The sequence below is a fragment of the Sarcophilus harrisii genome, chromosome 5 (genome assembly GCF_902635505.1).
Source record: "Sarcophilus harrisii chromosome 5, mSarHar1.11, whole genome shotgun sequence".
Classification (NCBI taxonomy): Eukaryota; Metazoa; Chordata; class Mammalia; order Dasyuromorphia; family Dasyuridae; genus Sarcophilus; species Sarcophilus harrisii.
The window spans coordinates 287632743-287649816 of NC_045430.1; the positions used below are offsets into that span (position 1 = coordinate 287632743).

Here is a 17074-nt window from a genome sequence, read left to right on the forward strand (position 1 = left end):
ATCTCCCGTTTGTGACCTTGAGTTGCCAGGCCTCTAGCCCCCATTAGCGCACATTTATTTAGGGGCCAGTTTGTTACTCGAAGTCTTTAGAGCCCAGAGCACGCGCTGGCGGCACTCAATGAATGCTTGGTAGTGGACGGCTTCCAGAATCATCGAATGGGAGCCGTGGGAGGCCATCTAAGCCCTGGTTTTGCAGAATGGAAGGATCAGTAAGTGCCTACGTGTAAAGCACTTGCTGGCTGGGGCTTTTAGAAGAACAAGTCCCAGTAGTTAGCTGGGGTACCTCACCCGTGTGTACACTTCTGGGAAGGAGAAATCCTGTGGGTATAGGTGCAGCGGCCTTGGGCTGCACAATAACCAAGGGAGCCAAGTGCCTGCGGAGGGCAGGAGAAGGGTCAAAATAGGCGAGTGTGAGGCAGGAAAGAAAGCAGGTGATTTAGGGGTGGAGAACGGGGTTTACAGAATGCTAGTTTGGGGTTGGATAAGGGTCAGAGGCTCGGTGGGGATGAACGATTGAGGAATGAGTCCCAGGACAGGCAACGGGTCTTCCTGGGTCCCACTGGACTTGTGCTCTCCACAGACACAGGGCTTCTCCACTTTTATACCTCTGTCCAGAAGATTCCTCATCCCATGGCATCCTGTGGAAAAAGAAGTGCCAAGTGAGCCACGATGACCCCATGGGTCCCAGCATGTAACAATGGGGAGCAGAGTTCTCAGAGCTCCTGCCTGCTGCCACTTCTGGGTAGAAGCTTGGGCAGCTAGCTTCTGGAAATCTGGAGGGTGTCATGCAGAACCTGAGCAGGTATTCTGCTAGTTTTCTGATTGACAGCTGGACCAGAACCAAGTCTTGGGACTGTATTTGTGGATCTTCTCTTGGGGGGGGGGGTCTCAACACAGGCACTACTGCAGCCATATTAACTCCCTTCTGGGTAACCAAGTAGCCTATATGTACATTAAATGCTTATATATATATATATATATATATATATATATATATATAAATTTATAAATATTTTTATATGATGTATGTGCTGTAGGGAGTGGGTATTTCTCACCTCCGACTCATTAACAGATGAGGTCCCCCAAGCTCCATTGCTTATTTCTTCCAGCTTCAAGGAATACCCCCTGAGACTCCTTGAGCTGCCATTTAGTGTATTTCACTAGTAGGAATGACATGATCGATACCCTAATATTGTCCCATGATGGTCAGTGTCTCCCCGGTATCACTAATGAGCCGATATCTTCATTAGCCTTTCACATCGATTACTTTTTGCAAAGGTAGACATAGCTAGAATACCGTCAACACCTACCAGGACTGAGGATGCTCTTCCCGTGCTCACAACCTAGGGAAAGCAAATTGAATGTCAGGCAGTTGCCAGAAGCTTCTCTCTGACCAAATCTCAGCTGCCAGATCATTTGTGGCAGGTGGCTCGTTGGGCTAGTCTGGGTTCTGATTTGGCTGCAGTGGCTACTGAAGTCTCTGACATGGACTCCCAGCACTAGACCCCTTACAAAGGCACTGGTGGCTCTTAGAAATATTCAGAATCCATTGTTTCATCTCCAATACGCCTTCTGAGATTAGGAAAGAATAGAGCAGAAAGAAGTGGGAGGACAGTATATTTACAGAGAACATTGCAGCCTGAGCACTGTGTAAAATTCTGTCTGGCTCCCCACCGTAAGGTCGTCTCATGAGCCCATGATCCTTCAACTCTATTCTACTGGGAAAACTACTTTTTTCACTAGCAACCTTGTTGAGAAGAGGTTGTATAGGGATGGTGATGAAGGGTGCAAGTGCCCTGCAGTGGGCTAAAGAAAAGGCTAGTTTGGCTGAATCTCAGAGCACGAGACTGCCAGGACGCTGGAAAGGTAAACTGGGGCTGTTAGAGACTTTCCTTTGGAGAATTGCCATGTGTGCCATGTCAGCTGGTAGGGTGGGCCCAGGAGGTAGGGGGCATGGCCTTGGAGGCAGGAGGCCGCGTCCTACAGGTGCTGCATCTTAGTCCGCAGCACTGACTCCAGTGTCTCCCTTCTGCGGGTCTTCCCACGCAGGGCTCAAGTGAGCTGGGCACGGGGTAATCCCAGAGGAGAGTAAATATAAATGGACAGATTTGCCCTAGGCAGGAGAAGGATGTGGAGAGAAGTAGCGAGAGGCAGAGATGTAGAGGGATAGAGAGAAGCAGAGACATATGCTTGCTCCTGCTTCCTGCTGAGAACGCCAATAAAGAAAGGCTGTTTGGCCCCTTGACACCAGCTCGTCTCCATGTCTATCCGGGGAAGATTGGTATGTATGGCCCTAGAAATTGGTAGCCTCAGAGTGGGACGTTACAGGGTTAGGTACCGAAAGGATTTAAAAATTAGCGCAGAGTTGTTTCATCCCAGAGACAACTAGGGTCCACCAGAATTTATTGGGAAAGGAAATGATGTGGTCAGGTCTTCACCTAAGGGAAATCACTTTCTCATCTCTGTGGAGGATAGACTGACATGGCCTGTTGGAGGTCCTAGGGCACCTCAGGGACCCAACCACCACTCACTCTGGTTTAAAGATGAAGTAAAAACAGGGCCTTGATTCCAGTCTTTGGGTACAAAGTTCCTTCTCAAACAGTCAATAAGCTATGAAATGATGAGATGAGAGCCTCTGGGATGAGCCAGGCTGTAATTGCAAAGATTCTTGACTCAGGTCCTAAAAAGGACAAGTGTTTAGAATTTTTGAGATGAATATATGCTATCAGGTCACCTTAACATGACAAACTGGAGAGAATAAATGGGGAGGGTACTCCTACTGCTTATGGACTTCCCTTTTCTTAGTGTCCAGGCCCTTTATACTTGTCCCAGAGCTCTCTGCAGGCAACCTCCAGCTTTATTCAAGCCTAAAATGACATGTTGGAAGAATACTGATCCAACTAAGGGAGGGTAACAGAAGATTCTTTCCCTACCCCAGAACCAGGCATTTTGGAGAAGAAGGAAAGATACCAAGGCAATGGGAAGCTGAAGGGATAGGGACGGGCAAGGGAGGACTGATCCTTTTTCTTCTTTTAAATAATATTTTCCAAATTGCATGTAAAAACAATTTTAAACATTCACTTTTTAAAATTTTGAATTCCAAATCTTTTCCCTCTGTCTTCTGCCCCTTCTCTGAGACAGGAATTTGGTGTTTCACATGTACAATCATGCCAAATATTTATTAGTCGTGTTGTAAAAGAAAACACAGACCAAAATGAAACCCAAACACTAAGAAAATGCAGCAAGTGAAAAATAGTATTTGTAGATCTGCCTTCAGATTCCATATGTTCTTTCTCTAACATTTTTCAACATGAGTCCTTCAGATTTATCTGGGATTATTGTATTGCTGAAGACAGCTAAGATATTCATAGTTGATACATTATTGCTGTTACTATATACAATGTTTTCTATTGCTGTTACTGTATACAATGTGTTCCGGGCTTTGCACATTTCACTTTGTAATCAGTTCATATAAGTTTTCCTGGGTTTTTCTTTTTTTTTAATCTATTTATGTGTATATTTATTTGTTTTAACTAAATTTTTTATATTCAAAATATATACATGAATAATTTTCAACATCCTTACAAAATCTTGTGTTCCAAATTATTTTTCCTCCCTTTCCCACACCACTATATGTTAAGCATGTGCAATTCTATCCATATTTCCACAAATATCATGCTGCACAAGAAAAATCAGATCAAAAAGGAAAACAAGGAGAAAAGGAAAAAAAAAAAAGAGAAAAGAGGAAAAAAAGTAAATACTATGCTGTGATCCAAACTCAGTTCCCACAGTCCCCTCTCTGGGTGCATTTGGCTCTTTTTGATAAGAGGAACCCTGAAACTCTCTCTCTCTCAGACTTTGGGGGGAAAGCTTGAAAAACTCTCTCAGAGAAGCTCTCCCCCGAAAGACCGCTCCAGGGAATCAAGATAAAGTGGTTTCATTTTGTGATCTGGGTGGGACTAGTTGTCCAGGACCACTCTTACTTAGCCCCAACTGGAGATCGAGATCTCTATCTAACTCTATTGAGTTGGAGATTAGTCCAAGGACACATTCAATCTGAAGATTCTCTATTCTGATTTCAACTCAAACTGCTTCCAGCTCCCACTAAGAGCTACCCATATAACAAGCTTCCTTCAGCTCAATTCCTTGCAGAGGGCCAAAAGCAGGAATCATGCCAAGGAACCTCTCTCTCTCCTTGGCATAGTTGTGACCCTCTGCCCGCTGAAAAAATATTCTCTTTTCAGCATTTCTCTTTCTCTCTCCCCACCCCACCCCTCTCTTTTGCCTATTTCCCTAACAGGACCTTATTTACCTCTCTGTTGGGATTTCTCTGCTAGATTGTTACTTCTCTCTCAGGACCTTGCCACTAAGGAAGTCAGCTTCCAGTGCCAATAAACTTTTGCCAATCTAACTTTGGGGGGGTTCGTAAATGCATTTAAAAAGGACCTGCACTGACCAGAAGGGGTTTCCCACAGTTCCCTGCTCTGTGCCAAATCTCATCATTTTTGGCTCCCTGACCAGGAATCGAGGAGAGTCAAACTTCATCATCTTCATCATAAAACCCTTGGAATTGGTCTAAATCATCTCATTGTCTAAGAGAACCATGCCCATCAGAATTGGTCTTCATAAAATCTTGTTGCCATGTACAGTGATCTCCTGGTTCTGCTCATTTCACTCAGCATCAGTTCATGTCAGTCTCCCCAGGCCTCTCTGAAAGTATCCTGCTGATTGTTTCTTATAGAACAATAATATTCCATAACATTCATATAACATAATGTTGAGGGGTGAGGATACCCTGACAGCAATGGGGGTCCCCAGGCCTGTGTTGCAGGTTTTACAAAAGAATTTGCAGTCCCAATCTGCAAGTGAAATTTCTGGCAAAATAGGTCTATTTTCACTGAGAAACTCTCTCAGTGGCTCGCTTCCTGATTAGGAAGATAGCCATGTTTGGGGTACAGAGTCTTTTTTATTTAACCTTCTGTGGTTTGGGAGTAGGGAGTGATTAGAGCCTAATTTCCAAATCAATAAAGGTGGTGATAGCTTCCCAGACCAAAGTGATTCCCAGATGAATTGGAGGTCAGAGTTTCCCATGGGAACCAGGTAATTTTCACAGAGCCAGGAGGGATTGAGATTCAGATGGGGATCATTTTTAGGAATTTCCCCAGGCCAGGTGACCCATCTCTATAAAGATCAGGCGAACAGAGTTCTATTACACTATTCAGCCATTTTCCAACTGATAGGCATCCACTCAATTTCCAGTTTCTTGTCTCTACAAAAGGGGCTTCCACAAACATTTTTGCATTTAAGATCTCTTTGGGATATAAACCCAGTAAAAACACTGCTGGATCAAAGGGTATGCACAGTTTGATACCCCTTTGGATATAGTTCCGATGGTTGAATTAGTTCACAACTCCACCAACAATATATTAATGTCCGAGTTTTCCCACATCCCCTCCAATGTTCGTCATTTTCTTTTCCTGTCATCTTAATCAATCTGAGAGGTGTGTAGTGATACCTCAGAGTTGTCTTAATTTTCATTTCTTTGATCAATAGTGATTTAGAGCACCTTTTCATATGACTAGAAATGGTTTCAACTTCTTTATCTGAAAATTGTCTGTTCATATGCTTTGACCATTTATCAGTTGGGGAATGGCTTGAACTCTAATACATTTGAGTCAATTCTCTATATTTTAGAAATGAGGCCTTTATCAGAACCCTTGAATGCAAAGATGTTTTCTTAATTTATAGCTTCCCTTCTAATCTTGTCTGCATTAGTTTTGCTTGTATAAAATCTTTTTAAATTAATGTAATCAAAATTCTCTCTTTTGCATTCCATAATGTACTCCAGTTCTTCTTTGGCCACAAATCCCTTCCTCCTCCACAGATCTGAGAGGTAAGCTATCCTTTATTCTTCTAATTTGCTTATAATATCACTGTCTAAATCATGAACCCATTTTGACCTTATCTTGGTATAGGATGTTAGCCCAGGTTTTTCTAAAACCAACTTGCTCCTCATTTCTTGTTCAGCTATTGCCCAGTGGGTGGGCATTCCTTCAGGTTTCCAGCTTTTTGCCACCACAAGGATGGTTGCTATAAATATTTTGATACAAATAGAGGACTGTTCCATCTTTGGCTGTTTTTCAATCTTTATGTTGTTCCCAAAGTTTCCTCTTTTTGGTTTGGCCTGTGGGGATGCAGCCTCTCTGTGCCTTTTCTTTGACACTAGGATGATGTCTGGGCTGGTCTCCATTCAAGATTGGGTTCAGCCCTTAGAATTTTTTCTTGGATGCTAGCAGAGTCAGTTCTCTCGCTCTTGTTTCCTAGACAAAGACCTTTCTGTACTTCCTGTTCTTTGAACACCAGGAATCCAACTTTCCAATGAAAGAACTGAGATATCCCTGCCTTCCTCCAGGAAATGTCCTTCACTGGACTAGCCAACATAGTATCTTACCTGGGGTCTGAGACCTGGGAGCTGAGCAGTAGACCAGAAGGTGACATGTATTCTAGAAGGGAGGTGTGTCTTAAAGCCATTAATTTCCATTGAGTGAAAGGAGTTTTAAGCTCAAAGTTGTGTCCACTTTTTGCTTCTGCTCACCAAGTCCAGTCACCCTAGACCAAGGAGACCACATCTGGGATCCCGTCACTCATAGGATGAACATACAGCAAAAAACATCAAAAAGCAGAGTACAGGAAACAACTGGCTAAGAGGGTCATGCAATGAATATCCCCTGGATGAGGAACATTGCAAACCCAAAATACAAGGGAAAGGTGATCCTTTCAGGAGATAACAGATTTCCTCATCAAAGTGGTGGCACTTCCTAGGTTTGACTGAGAAATTCATACAACACTTGTCCAATCTGGAACTTTGGTGTAAAAGAATTGTAATGGCCTTTGCAGGATTTAGCACTGCCCGGGATGAAACAAAAAAGTCAATAGAGATAAAAATATTACGTTTGGAGCTAAAAAAAAAAATCAACTTCACAATACAAGATCAGGAAAGTACATTAACAAAAGTTTGTCTGAAAAATATCTGGGGGCTTTATTGGATTGCAAGCCCAGTAGGAATCATCAGTATGACCACAGAGTCAAGAGAACTGATTGCCTTAGGTTACATGGAAAAATATATTTAAAAAGGAAGGAAACAAGGATTTTTAAAAAACCAACTATATGCCAGGCATGTTGCTAAGCATTTGCCCATAATTCATTTCATCCTCATAAAAGCCCTGGGAAGTACTATTATCATCCCCAGTTTACACGGGGAAACTGAGGCAAACAGGTTAAATGACTTGCTCAGTAAATATCTATGACTGTATTTGATTTTGAAGCTTTCTGACCTCAGACCTAATGCTGCATTCATTGCAACAAGGTTTTAGGTGGAATGGAGAGGATGTGAGGCCTTTTCAGAAAATTGATCCCAGCCAAAGTTTGGGGCTACAATTCCAGGAAAACCCTGTTTGCTTGTAGCCTTGCTTAATCTCACACAAACCAATTTATAATCTATAGTTCTCCTGCTCTGGTTCCCTGGGAGTAGATGACAGATTGTGAGCCTTGAAACTAAGTCAGGGAAAACTGGCGCCCAAGATGGGGGAAAAATTGTTTTGGGGAATAAAATCGTGCTCTGTTGCCTGTCCTTTGCCTCACTCCATTAGACTATGCTTATGGAGGCAATGCCCTTTTTGTACAGAAATTGAATAACCTGCTTTCTGCTCTGGCTCCTAGAAACATCGATTTGAATTATTTTGGGTTAGTGGTCGCTAGAAGATTGAATGGACTCTAGCCAAAGATCATGCCCTAGATAGCAATCCAGTATCTAAGTGGACCCTAGTGAGGAGCAAGCTGACCCCGTGTAGTTATCTTGTACAAACAGCCACCCTATACTGATGTCCACTATTAACTTATATGGGCAAGCCATAGATGTCAGCTTTCAAGACCATCTTATATAAACAGGAGCACCAGTTAACTTGCTGATGCCCACTGTTAACATAGTTGTCACACCTTGCTCTGGAGCATTTCTCATAAAAGTCCCCACTTCCTTCCTTGTAAATGGTGAGTTCATTAGGAATTTTGCCAGCTTGCAAAGTAGTACCATAAAATTTTGCCCTTTGACCTGGCTTGAGCCTCTGAATTCATCCCAGACAACTCCCCCTTCCTTGACTTGTACCTCATCACGTTTTGTTGGACTTCATCAGCATCTTTAGCTGTGTGCCCTCACTGCAGCAAGGCAATCTTTTTATGTCTCCTTAATTGACTCACTGCTCCATTCAACACAGCTAGCTTTTCCAATCTTTTCATCCAGCATGATGGTCCTGGAATCGGGGAGACCTGAGTTCAAATCTAGCATCAGATGCTTACTAGCTATGTTTCCCTGATCAAGTCACAACCTGTCCTTTATCTTAATTGTAAAATGAGGGTAGTAAAAGCACCTCTTTGGCAGGGTTGTCTTGAGAGTTGAATGAATTAATATTTGTAAAGTGCTTAGCACAATGGCTAGCATATAATATGTGCTTTATAAATGCTTATTCCCTTCCCCTTCCTTCACCCTTCTGCAAAACTTTGGTTGCTTTTCCCCCACTCTCTGCAAAGAACCTTGCCTCATATTGCCCTGAAAAAAAATTGGAGGCTATTTGGAAGCTCCCTCTTTTCCTCTCTCCTGGGTTTTTCTTCTGCTGAGTCCTCTCTTCTTCTGTTTTCTGCTCTTGTGGGCCTCCCAAACCCTCTGCCTCAATTGCTCCAGAAAGCCAAGCCAGATTTGACACGGTCCCATGCAGCTCATGGGTAATTTCCGGTGATGACTCCAAATACACCAGAATGTCTACACTCAGTGTCATACCATAGGCTGTTTTCCCAGAACCAGGCAGGCCACGGGACCCAGGGAGGATGAGATGGGCCCTGGAAAAGGCAGTGGGGGGTGGGTGTGAATGCATGTCTGCTTCTGGCATCCTTTTTTATCTGATATGATTGAGCTGCTCATTCAGGTGTAGAGAGCTGGTGGGCGTCTCTGCGAAGGACTGGGAGAGGATTCATTCCACAAAGAAAAGGAGTGTCTGGCGGCTAGAGGGGGAGCAGGTCAGGGTTAGATCAGGGATGGGGTAGGGTCGTCCCCTGTCCATGGTCCTGACTAAAACCTTGGATTCAACTGTAACCCTGACCCAAACCCCGATGTCCGGGATTTTCCTTCTGAGAATTGCCATGTCCGCCATATCAGCTGATGGGGGGGCCCAGGATGTAGAAGGGGGCGTAGCCTCTGAGGCAGGAAGGGGCGTGGCCTCTGAGGCAGGAGGCCGATCCTACAGGTGCTGGATCTTTTCTCAGGATGCAGCGCTGACTCCAGGTGTCTCTCTTCTGTGGATCCTCCTACCCAGGGCTCAGTGGGCTGGGCTCGGGGGGCCATCCCAGAGGAGAGTAAATATACATGGCCAGATTTGCCCTAGGTAGGAGAAGGATGCGGAGAGAAGTAGCGAGAGGCAGAGATGATGTAGGCACACAGAGACATACATATACCTGCTCCTGCTTCCTACTGACCCGTTAAGAACGCCAATAAAGAAAGGCTCTTTGGGCCCTTAACAACAGCTCTTCTCCATGTCTATTGGGGAAGATGGGTGTGTATGGCCCCCGGCAATCAGTAGGCTCGGAGTGGGAGGTAATACCCAGACTCTAACCCTAACCCCAACCCCTACTCTAATCCTAAACCCCTCTCTAACCCTAACCCCGACTCTAACCCTAAGCCCCTCTAACCCTAACCCCGACTCTAACTCTAAACCCACCTCTAACCCTAATCCTAAATGCGCTCTCTGAGGGGGCCTTATGTGCAAAATAAAACCCCCTAGGGCCAATGGCCTCCAAGGCCTTCAGGCTGAGCTCTCTGCCCTCAGATTCTGGCTTGTATTTGGAATGAGGTGTGAGCACAGGGAATCTGTAGGGAGGGAGGGGGGGTGTTCTTTTAGGGATGAAAAACCGTTGGGGTCCCCTCAGCCACCTCACCAAACTCGGGGAGCCCCCACTGTCTAGGTGGGATTGTTTGGGGAACAGGGAGGGTGAAAACGCTCAGTTGCCCCCCTTTCTTGGTCCCTGAAGTCAAAGGCTGGCGTCCACCACAAAGGTCCCTTTAGAGACGCTTAAGCGGGCCGGCGCCACACGGTGTCCCATGGACTCGGCCCTCTCTGGACCTGGCTTTCTTCAGCCACTCAGTGAGTCTTATTCCAGATCTGAGGTTGTAAGGTGCCCTTGGAGGGATCCTGGAGGAGGACCTGTCTGCGCTGCTTTGGGCAGAACCACCTTCCTCCCGCCCTCGTTGGGCTTCCCAGGAACTCTGAAATTCCCGTCACTCGGTGCCATCTTGGGGTGAATTGTTTTCTGCTGGAGACCCTGCCAAGTTTCTTGCTCCCCGTATATTCTCTACCTCCCCCTTTTTTCTCAACAATCTCCTCAGCCTTCCAACAGTTCCTGGACTGTGGGGAGAGAGTTCCTGGCTGGCCAAGGGCAGGGTGGATGGCATCCGCCCCAGGGCCAACTCTGCCCCAGAGTGAGCACTGCCCGGCAGCATCTGTGTTTCTACGGGCCGGCTTCTGGGCTACGTTTTCCGTGAGTGATCTCCTAGCTCGTGGAGTGCTAGTGGTCAGAGAAGACTCAAGGAATGGGCCATTTTGAGGAACCCACCAAGTGGGTGGGCTGGGGCTGGGGGAGGCCCTCAGCCTCCGGGGCTCTCACTGCAGCCTTAATTCATCCGACTTTATGCCGCTGGGTGCCAGAGCTTGGATGAGAGAAGGAGTCTTCTCTGGGGCCTGGAGAAGAGGATAGGTTCTGTGGGCCCGACTCCTCCCAACTCGGGGGCCCTCTCCACAGCACAGATGGGGGCTGCTTTTCCATGCAGGTGGAAGGAAGTGGGCAAGAAGTTTGTTCTGTTATTGCCTCTGCCTCTGCCCCTCAGGACAAACCCGAGCTGAAGGACTGAAGATGTCCATCTCTGTCCTTCTCACACCTTTAGGGGATCCTGGGGCTTTGAGGCTCCAGGAAAGTGGCCAGTGGGCTCCCACCCCCGAGGGCTGCTGTTGTGAGCTTGACGGCTTCTCTGTCCTTGCCCCAGCTCTGTTATCTCTCAGGCATCCAGCCAGTCCTTTCTTTCTCATTGCACTGTCCTCAGCCCTGGGCATCAGATGGGGCACATCATGTACTCCCCCTGGCCCAAGTCCTGCCTGCCCCTGTACCTCTGAGCTCGCCAGTCCAAGGGGTCACAGGAGAGGGGGCCAGGTGCCCATCTCTGCCATGTGTTCTAAGACCACCTCCCTTGGGGGATTTGCCCCCTTTCCTCTACTGTTCCTTTCCCCTTCCCCACCAAACACACACACACACACACACACACACACACACACACGCGTCAACCTTTGCTCAGGGAGGACTGTCCACGGGAGGAAGCCCAGCTTCTTTGTCCCACTGCGGATGCTGGGAGCCACGTCTGCACCCATCAGCGCTGCCCACTGGAGGCTCTGGCCCAGGATGACAATCTCCCTCCCCATGCTGCAGCGTCTGAGGCCGGGCACCCAGACAGGGCAGCAGCTGCGGTCACGTACGAGGCATCGGAGCAAGGAAGTTCACTGAGTCCGGCCTTTCCTTTGGAACACTGGACATGCTTTATTTCGTTTTCTCACAATTTAATTAAACATCTCACATATACAAAATAGGCACAATTTGGTTTTCTCGGCTTGCTTGAGGAGGAGGCTCCTCAGGACCCCCTGACGAGGACGAGAGCGAGGTGGGGAGAGGACGAGAGCGAAGGGGGACAGGACGAGTGCTGGGGCGTCAAGGACGGGCAAAAGAGCTGCCTGCTTTGTGGGGGGCCCGGGCGTGGGTGGAGACCGCCATTCCCCCAAGCGGCCGGAGCAGGACAGAGACAGTGCAGAGAGCAGCGGCTTCCAGGGTCCGTTAGCACCAGCGCCAGGCTTCCAGTATCGACGTGACACTCTGACGTCCGCAGAACTAGCACCTTGGGGGGAGAGGGAGGAGTGGCCCTCTGTCCAGCACCTGGGGTGGGGAGCACCTTCATGCGTGGGGAGCACCTTCATGGGGGTGCCTGAGGTAGGTTACACCTTTGGAAGTCGGGCTTTTAGACTGCCCTCTGTGGAAGATACTCAGAGGCCACAAGTGGTGCAAACGGTTTGGGTTTTTATTTTTTATTTTCGGTTTCGGATTCGTTCTTTACAAAGGCGGACCTTTCCCACCACAAGATGTTAGGGTGTCGAGACACTTCCAGTCCTTTGGGGAGGGGGGATCGGGGCCCTGTGGGAAACTGCATTGCACGGTGCTCCAATGATCCTGACCCTTCTCTTTTGCCCGGAGTTAAGCAGGAGATGAGCAGAAGAAACAGAAGGAATCAGATTTCAGGACAAAAAAGGAAGGAGAAGTGGCAAAGAGAGGACATTGGGGGGAGTCTTTTTTTTTCCTTTTCCTTTTGGTAAATTTGCTGTGAGTTCGTTATTTGAAACAGACTGGGCCAATGTGCAAACGGAGTTCTTGGTCTGTGCCCCCAATGTCCAAAGGCGCGATGTCCAGGAAGGGCAAGCGGGAAGGCTTGTTGGTCTTGTATTCGATGACGGTCTTTCCCCACTCATTGTTCTTTCTCTGTGTGGAGAAGAGGAGGAGGAAGTCAGCACAGGAAGGCCGTGAGGGACCAGTGCCTGGGAACTGCCCTAGCCCCAAAGAGAGCCCTGGGGTGGGAAACGGGGCTTGCGGCTCCCCTAGAACTGCCGTAGCCCCAAAGAGAGCCCTGGGACGGGAAACGGGGCTTGCGGCTCCCCTAGAACTGCCCTAGCCCCAAAGAGAGCCCTGGGACGGGAAACGGGGCTTGCGGCTCCCCTAGAACTGCCCTAGCCCCAAAGAGAGCCCTGGGATCGGAAATGGGGCTTGTAGCTCCCTGGGAACTTGGGGGCTCAGAGCCCATTGCGAGCCGGGGGGCTTTTTCTGGGTCAGTGCCCTGAATGCTTTGCTACAACGAGGGTCTCCAGAGGTCAGGGAAGCAGGGTGACCCTGATCCAATCCAGGAGGCAGGGTCTGGCTTTTGGGGGCCCCAGGTGAGTGAGGACACCTGCCATCTTTCTTTGCAATGCCCTCTCACTAAGAAAGGACGATTCTTTCGATTCCTTTACTTCTTTTTTTTTTTTTTTTTTTTTTTTTTTTTTTAACACCGCGCTCGTCACCCCGTCGGGGCCGCTACCGAACAGAATATCGGCCCTAGGAGCAGGGCCCGGTCCGCAGGATAGGGGCAGGAACCGCCACTCCCCCCCCCTTCCCCAAGCGGGGCGGGAGGGGAGCCAGGAACAGGCACGAGCGACAACCGAGGCCGTCCCCGTCGTCTGCCCGACGGCCCTCCCTCGCGGGACCAGGGTCACCACATCGATCCGAGCGCTTCCTTTACTTCTAACTTTCCCCGCTTCTCCAGATTGCCCCCCCCGGCCTTCTGGGCGCCCCCCAAGTCGCGGTGACTCACGGAGCAGCCGTCCTCCAGGACGGTGTAGGTGAAGCGGCTGTTGCCCTCAGCGGTGAGCTCCACATCGTTGGAGCCCTGCAGGATGACGGCCTTCTTCAGAGAGCCGCTCTCGGCGTCCATGTAAGCCACGCTGTTCTTGCAGTGGTAGGTGATATTCTGGGAGGCGTGGTTGGCCAGCAGGCGCATGAAGGCCAGCTGGGTGGCCATGTCCTTGGAGGTGACCCCTTCCATGTTGTATTCAAACTGAGGGGCAGAGCCAGGAAGGCAGTCAGGGGCCGGGTCGTGGGCAGGAGCCTCGAGCCAGGGGCTGAAGGCCCCAAGAAGGAAGGGAACAGCCTGGGGAGTGGGGGCCTCCAAAGGGTGATCCCTATATTTTCTGGGTATACCTGGGGGTGTCAGGCTAAACAGAATTGTAGAGGTCTGCTGACCAAACGTTCAGCGGGCCGATCCCCCTCCATGTGGTCCCTGTAGGACCCCCCAGGGGAAGCATGGATGCCCGAGGGCTGGGTTTGTGGGGTGCTGTCCCCCAGAAGGACCCAGCTTAGGAGTGCCCCATGGAGCCCCTGGAGAGGACTAGCGGCTCACCTGGGTGCCACCATTGAGCGTCTCCCCAAACCACACATGCTTCTTGCCCTGGGGGCTCCTGGGATTGTGCCAGGCCTTGGCGGGGATGTTCTCAGGCTGGGCTTGGATGCAGGTCTCCCCAGTGGAGAAGTCACAGTACACTTTGATGGCGTCCATGGTGCAGCCCTGGTTGGGGTCGACCCAGTAGAAACCTGCCGGAGGACAAAGCAGGGCAAGCTGCGGTCACCCACCCGTGAGAGTGTCCGCTGGACAGCAGGGGAGGGCTGCAACCCCGGGCTGGGGGGCTCAAGGGGGGCTGGGGCCTTCAGGGCCTGGGCTCCCCGGGATACAAGGGACAGGCCAACGGGGGATGCCCCAAGTCCAGGCACATCCTACCAAGGGGAGCTGCCAGTGAGCACCCAAGGGGGCAAAGACTGAGATGTAGTCAGTGATTCGGGGGTGAGCCGGGCTGGGCCCCACGATCAGGGAAGGGGCTCACGAGCAGGGATGGGCCCCACAAGCCGGGTTGGGGCCCATGAGCAAGGAAGGGCCCCATGGTCAGGGACGGGGCCTACGAGCAGGGCCGAGCCCCACAAGCCGGAATGGGGCCCATGAGCAGGGAAGGGGCCCGTGAGCAGGGCTAGGGCTCTGGCTTTCGGGCCCACTCACCGCTGTTCCAGTCTGGGTGGCTGAGCCTCAGGTCTCGGCAGGTGCGGGCAGGGTTCTTCTTGGAGCCTTCGGGGCTGAGGATGGTCTCGATCTGGTTGTTGAGGGATTTCAGAGTAGCGTCCACTTCGTAGTCCTTGGGTCTGAGGGAGGCCTGAGTACGAGGCTGGTCAGCCCGGTAGAAATCGCCCTCATAACCGAAGTCGTAGCCGCCGCCACTTGGGCCGGGGGGACCGGGCAGGCCGGGGGGGCCGGGAGGACCCTGTGGAGAGGGAAGGGAGAGTCGGTGTGGAGGGAAGGGTGCGACACATTCCAGGACAACCCGAGCTGCATCTGCCCATTCCCTGACCACCGGCAGCTCCTGGATCCCAGGCGCTTCTGTCCTGCGAAAGCCTTCCTTCCCAGAGCCCCAGGAGCTTGAGCCGCGAAGGGGAAGCCCCTCAGAGGGTGTGATCTCAGGGTCAGGATCAGAGTCCCCAGGATACCCAAGAGCTGGGCTAAATGGCCAGTGGGGACATAAAGGTGCCTCCTGGGGGCCTCGGCAGGGAGAGTGTCCAGACTCGCCTGAGGGTGCAAGAGCTCTGTAACCATGGGCCTGGGATTTCCCTGGTGGGAGCAACCATCATGACAAAGGTCTCCCTCCCCTCTCAGCCTGTGACTGGCCAGGACCCAGGGTACTGCGTCCCAAAGGTCACTTACCGCGGGGCCTTGACTGCCCTGAGAACCACGCAGACCAGCGGGCCCAACGGCACCTGCATGTCCAGGGCGACCATCTTTACCGGGAGGACCAGAAGGACCAGCAGGGCCCTGGGAAAGGAAGAGAAGGTGGGTCAGAGGGAGCTCGGGGCACTTCCGGGGCCAGAAGCAAGGACAAAGAGGGATACAGAGACAGGGACTCTCCACCTCCTCCTCTTCCTCCTTCTCTTATCCATTTCCTCCCTTCCTCCTCCTCCTTTTTCTCTTCCTCCTCCTCCTCCTGTCCATCTCCTCTTCCTCAAGCTGTCCATTTCCTCCTCTTCCTCCTCTCCTCTTCTTTCTCCTCCTTTTTCTCCTCCTCTTCCTTTCCTTGTCCTCCTCCTCCTTCCTTTCTCCTTTTTCTCTTCCTCCTCCTCTTCCTCCCTCTCTTCCTGTCCATCTCCTCTTTATTCCCTTCTCCCTTCTGCCCCTCCTCCTTCTCCTCTTCCCCATCTCCCCCCTTCCTCCTTGGCAGAGACAGGACGAGGGCCACCTGATGCCAGTGGCCTTGGGCCCCGAGGAGGGAGTGCCAAGCTGGCGCCCACTCACCCTGGGGCCTGCAGGGCCAGTTGAGCCGGGAGCACCTTGATCGCCATGTTGGCCCTGTGTGGGAAGAAAAGCAGGTTCAGAAGTTCTATAAAGTAGCGCCGAGGGCCCGGGCCAATTGTCCGAGGCGGGAGCCGGGGCGGGCGGCCCCTTCCTCTCTGCAGCCCTGAAACTCAGCCGAATGTTCCATCCGGAGCCACCTGGGCGGATGGGAGGACCGGGGTCCCGACACCCTCAGGGGCAGCCCGGCCTTCGCTTTGGCGGCTGCGGGCTGGGGTGGGTGGGCCTTGGGGCCCCCAAAGTGCCAGACTGGGCAGGGGTGCCTACTTACAGAGATGCCGGGGAGGCCTTGGAATCCATTGTGTCCTTTGAAACCATTCATGCCTCTCGGTCCCTTGTCACCAACTTCTCCTTTGTCACCTCGGGGACCTTGGGGACCCTGGTCAACAGAGAAAGAAGGGGGAGGATGGAGGTGGGGGGGACTCCAGCTTCCCCCGGGGCTGCTTTCATCTTTCTATTTAGTTCTAGGGCCACAGGGTGGAGACGTCAGTAAGAAATAAGGACCCACTGAGGAGATGGCCTGGAATCTAATGCCAGAGGCAGCGTGGTGCAGCGGGCAGGGCTTCTGGACGCAGGACAAGCACTCCAGGACACACTCTCTAAAATCAGGGGAGGGGGGCTCAGGGCCCGGGGGGAGGGGCTGGGCGAGCCCCCAGGCAGTGCCACGGCTCCTCGGACCCCAGGGAGCAGCTGCAAAAGCCATGGGGAGCTTTAAAAGGCCCAGAGCTGAAGAAATAGCAAAATCTCCCCAATATACTTACACTGGGACCTCTTGCACCGAAGGGACCAACAGGACCCACTGAGCCAACAGGACCCTAATAGGAAGGACAAAAGGGGAGGTTACTTGTGACCTTGCCCAGGACACCCGGATCCCCTGCACTGAGGACCCAGGTCAGACCTGGTGGGAAGGGCCCAAGGGGCAGTCTTGGCCAGGATGCCCGGGTCCCTGCACTGAGGACCCGGGTCAGACACTGAGGGGCAGCCTTGGACAGGATGTCTGGGTCCCCTGCACTGAGGACCCAG

The 17074-nt window shown here is 50.9% G+C and overlaps 1 protein-coding gene across 1 annotated transcript in view; it reads right to left on the reverse strand.

Moving 5' to 3' along the window:
• Positions 1 to 11603: 11603 nt before the first annotated feature.
• COL1A2 (collagen type I alpha 2 chain) overlaps positions 11604 to 17074 on the reverse strand; it is a 28051-nt gene continuing 22580 nt past the window's right edge. The window contains exons 45-52 of the mRNA XM_031940777.1: positions 16813 to 16866; positions 16323 to 16430; positions 15995 to 16048; positions 15410 to 15517; positions 14714 to 14972; positions 14066 to 14256; positions 13481 to 13723; positions 11604 to 12615 (exon numbers count right to left, since the gene is read on the reverse strand). Coding sequence (XP_031796637.1) covers positions 12469 to 12615; positions 13481 to 13723; positions 14066 to 14256; positions 14714 to 14972; positions 15410 to 15517; positions 15995 to 16048; positions 16323 to 16430; positions 16813 to 16866 — 1164 coding nt within the window. The 3' untranslated portion in view covers positions 11604 to 12468. The remainder of the gene's footprint in view (positions 12616 to 13480; positions 13724 to 14065; positions 14257 to 14713; positions 14973 to 15409; positions 15518 to 15994; positions 16049 to 16322; positions 16431 to 16812; positions 16867 to 17074) is intronic.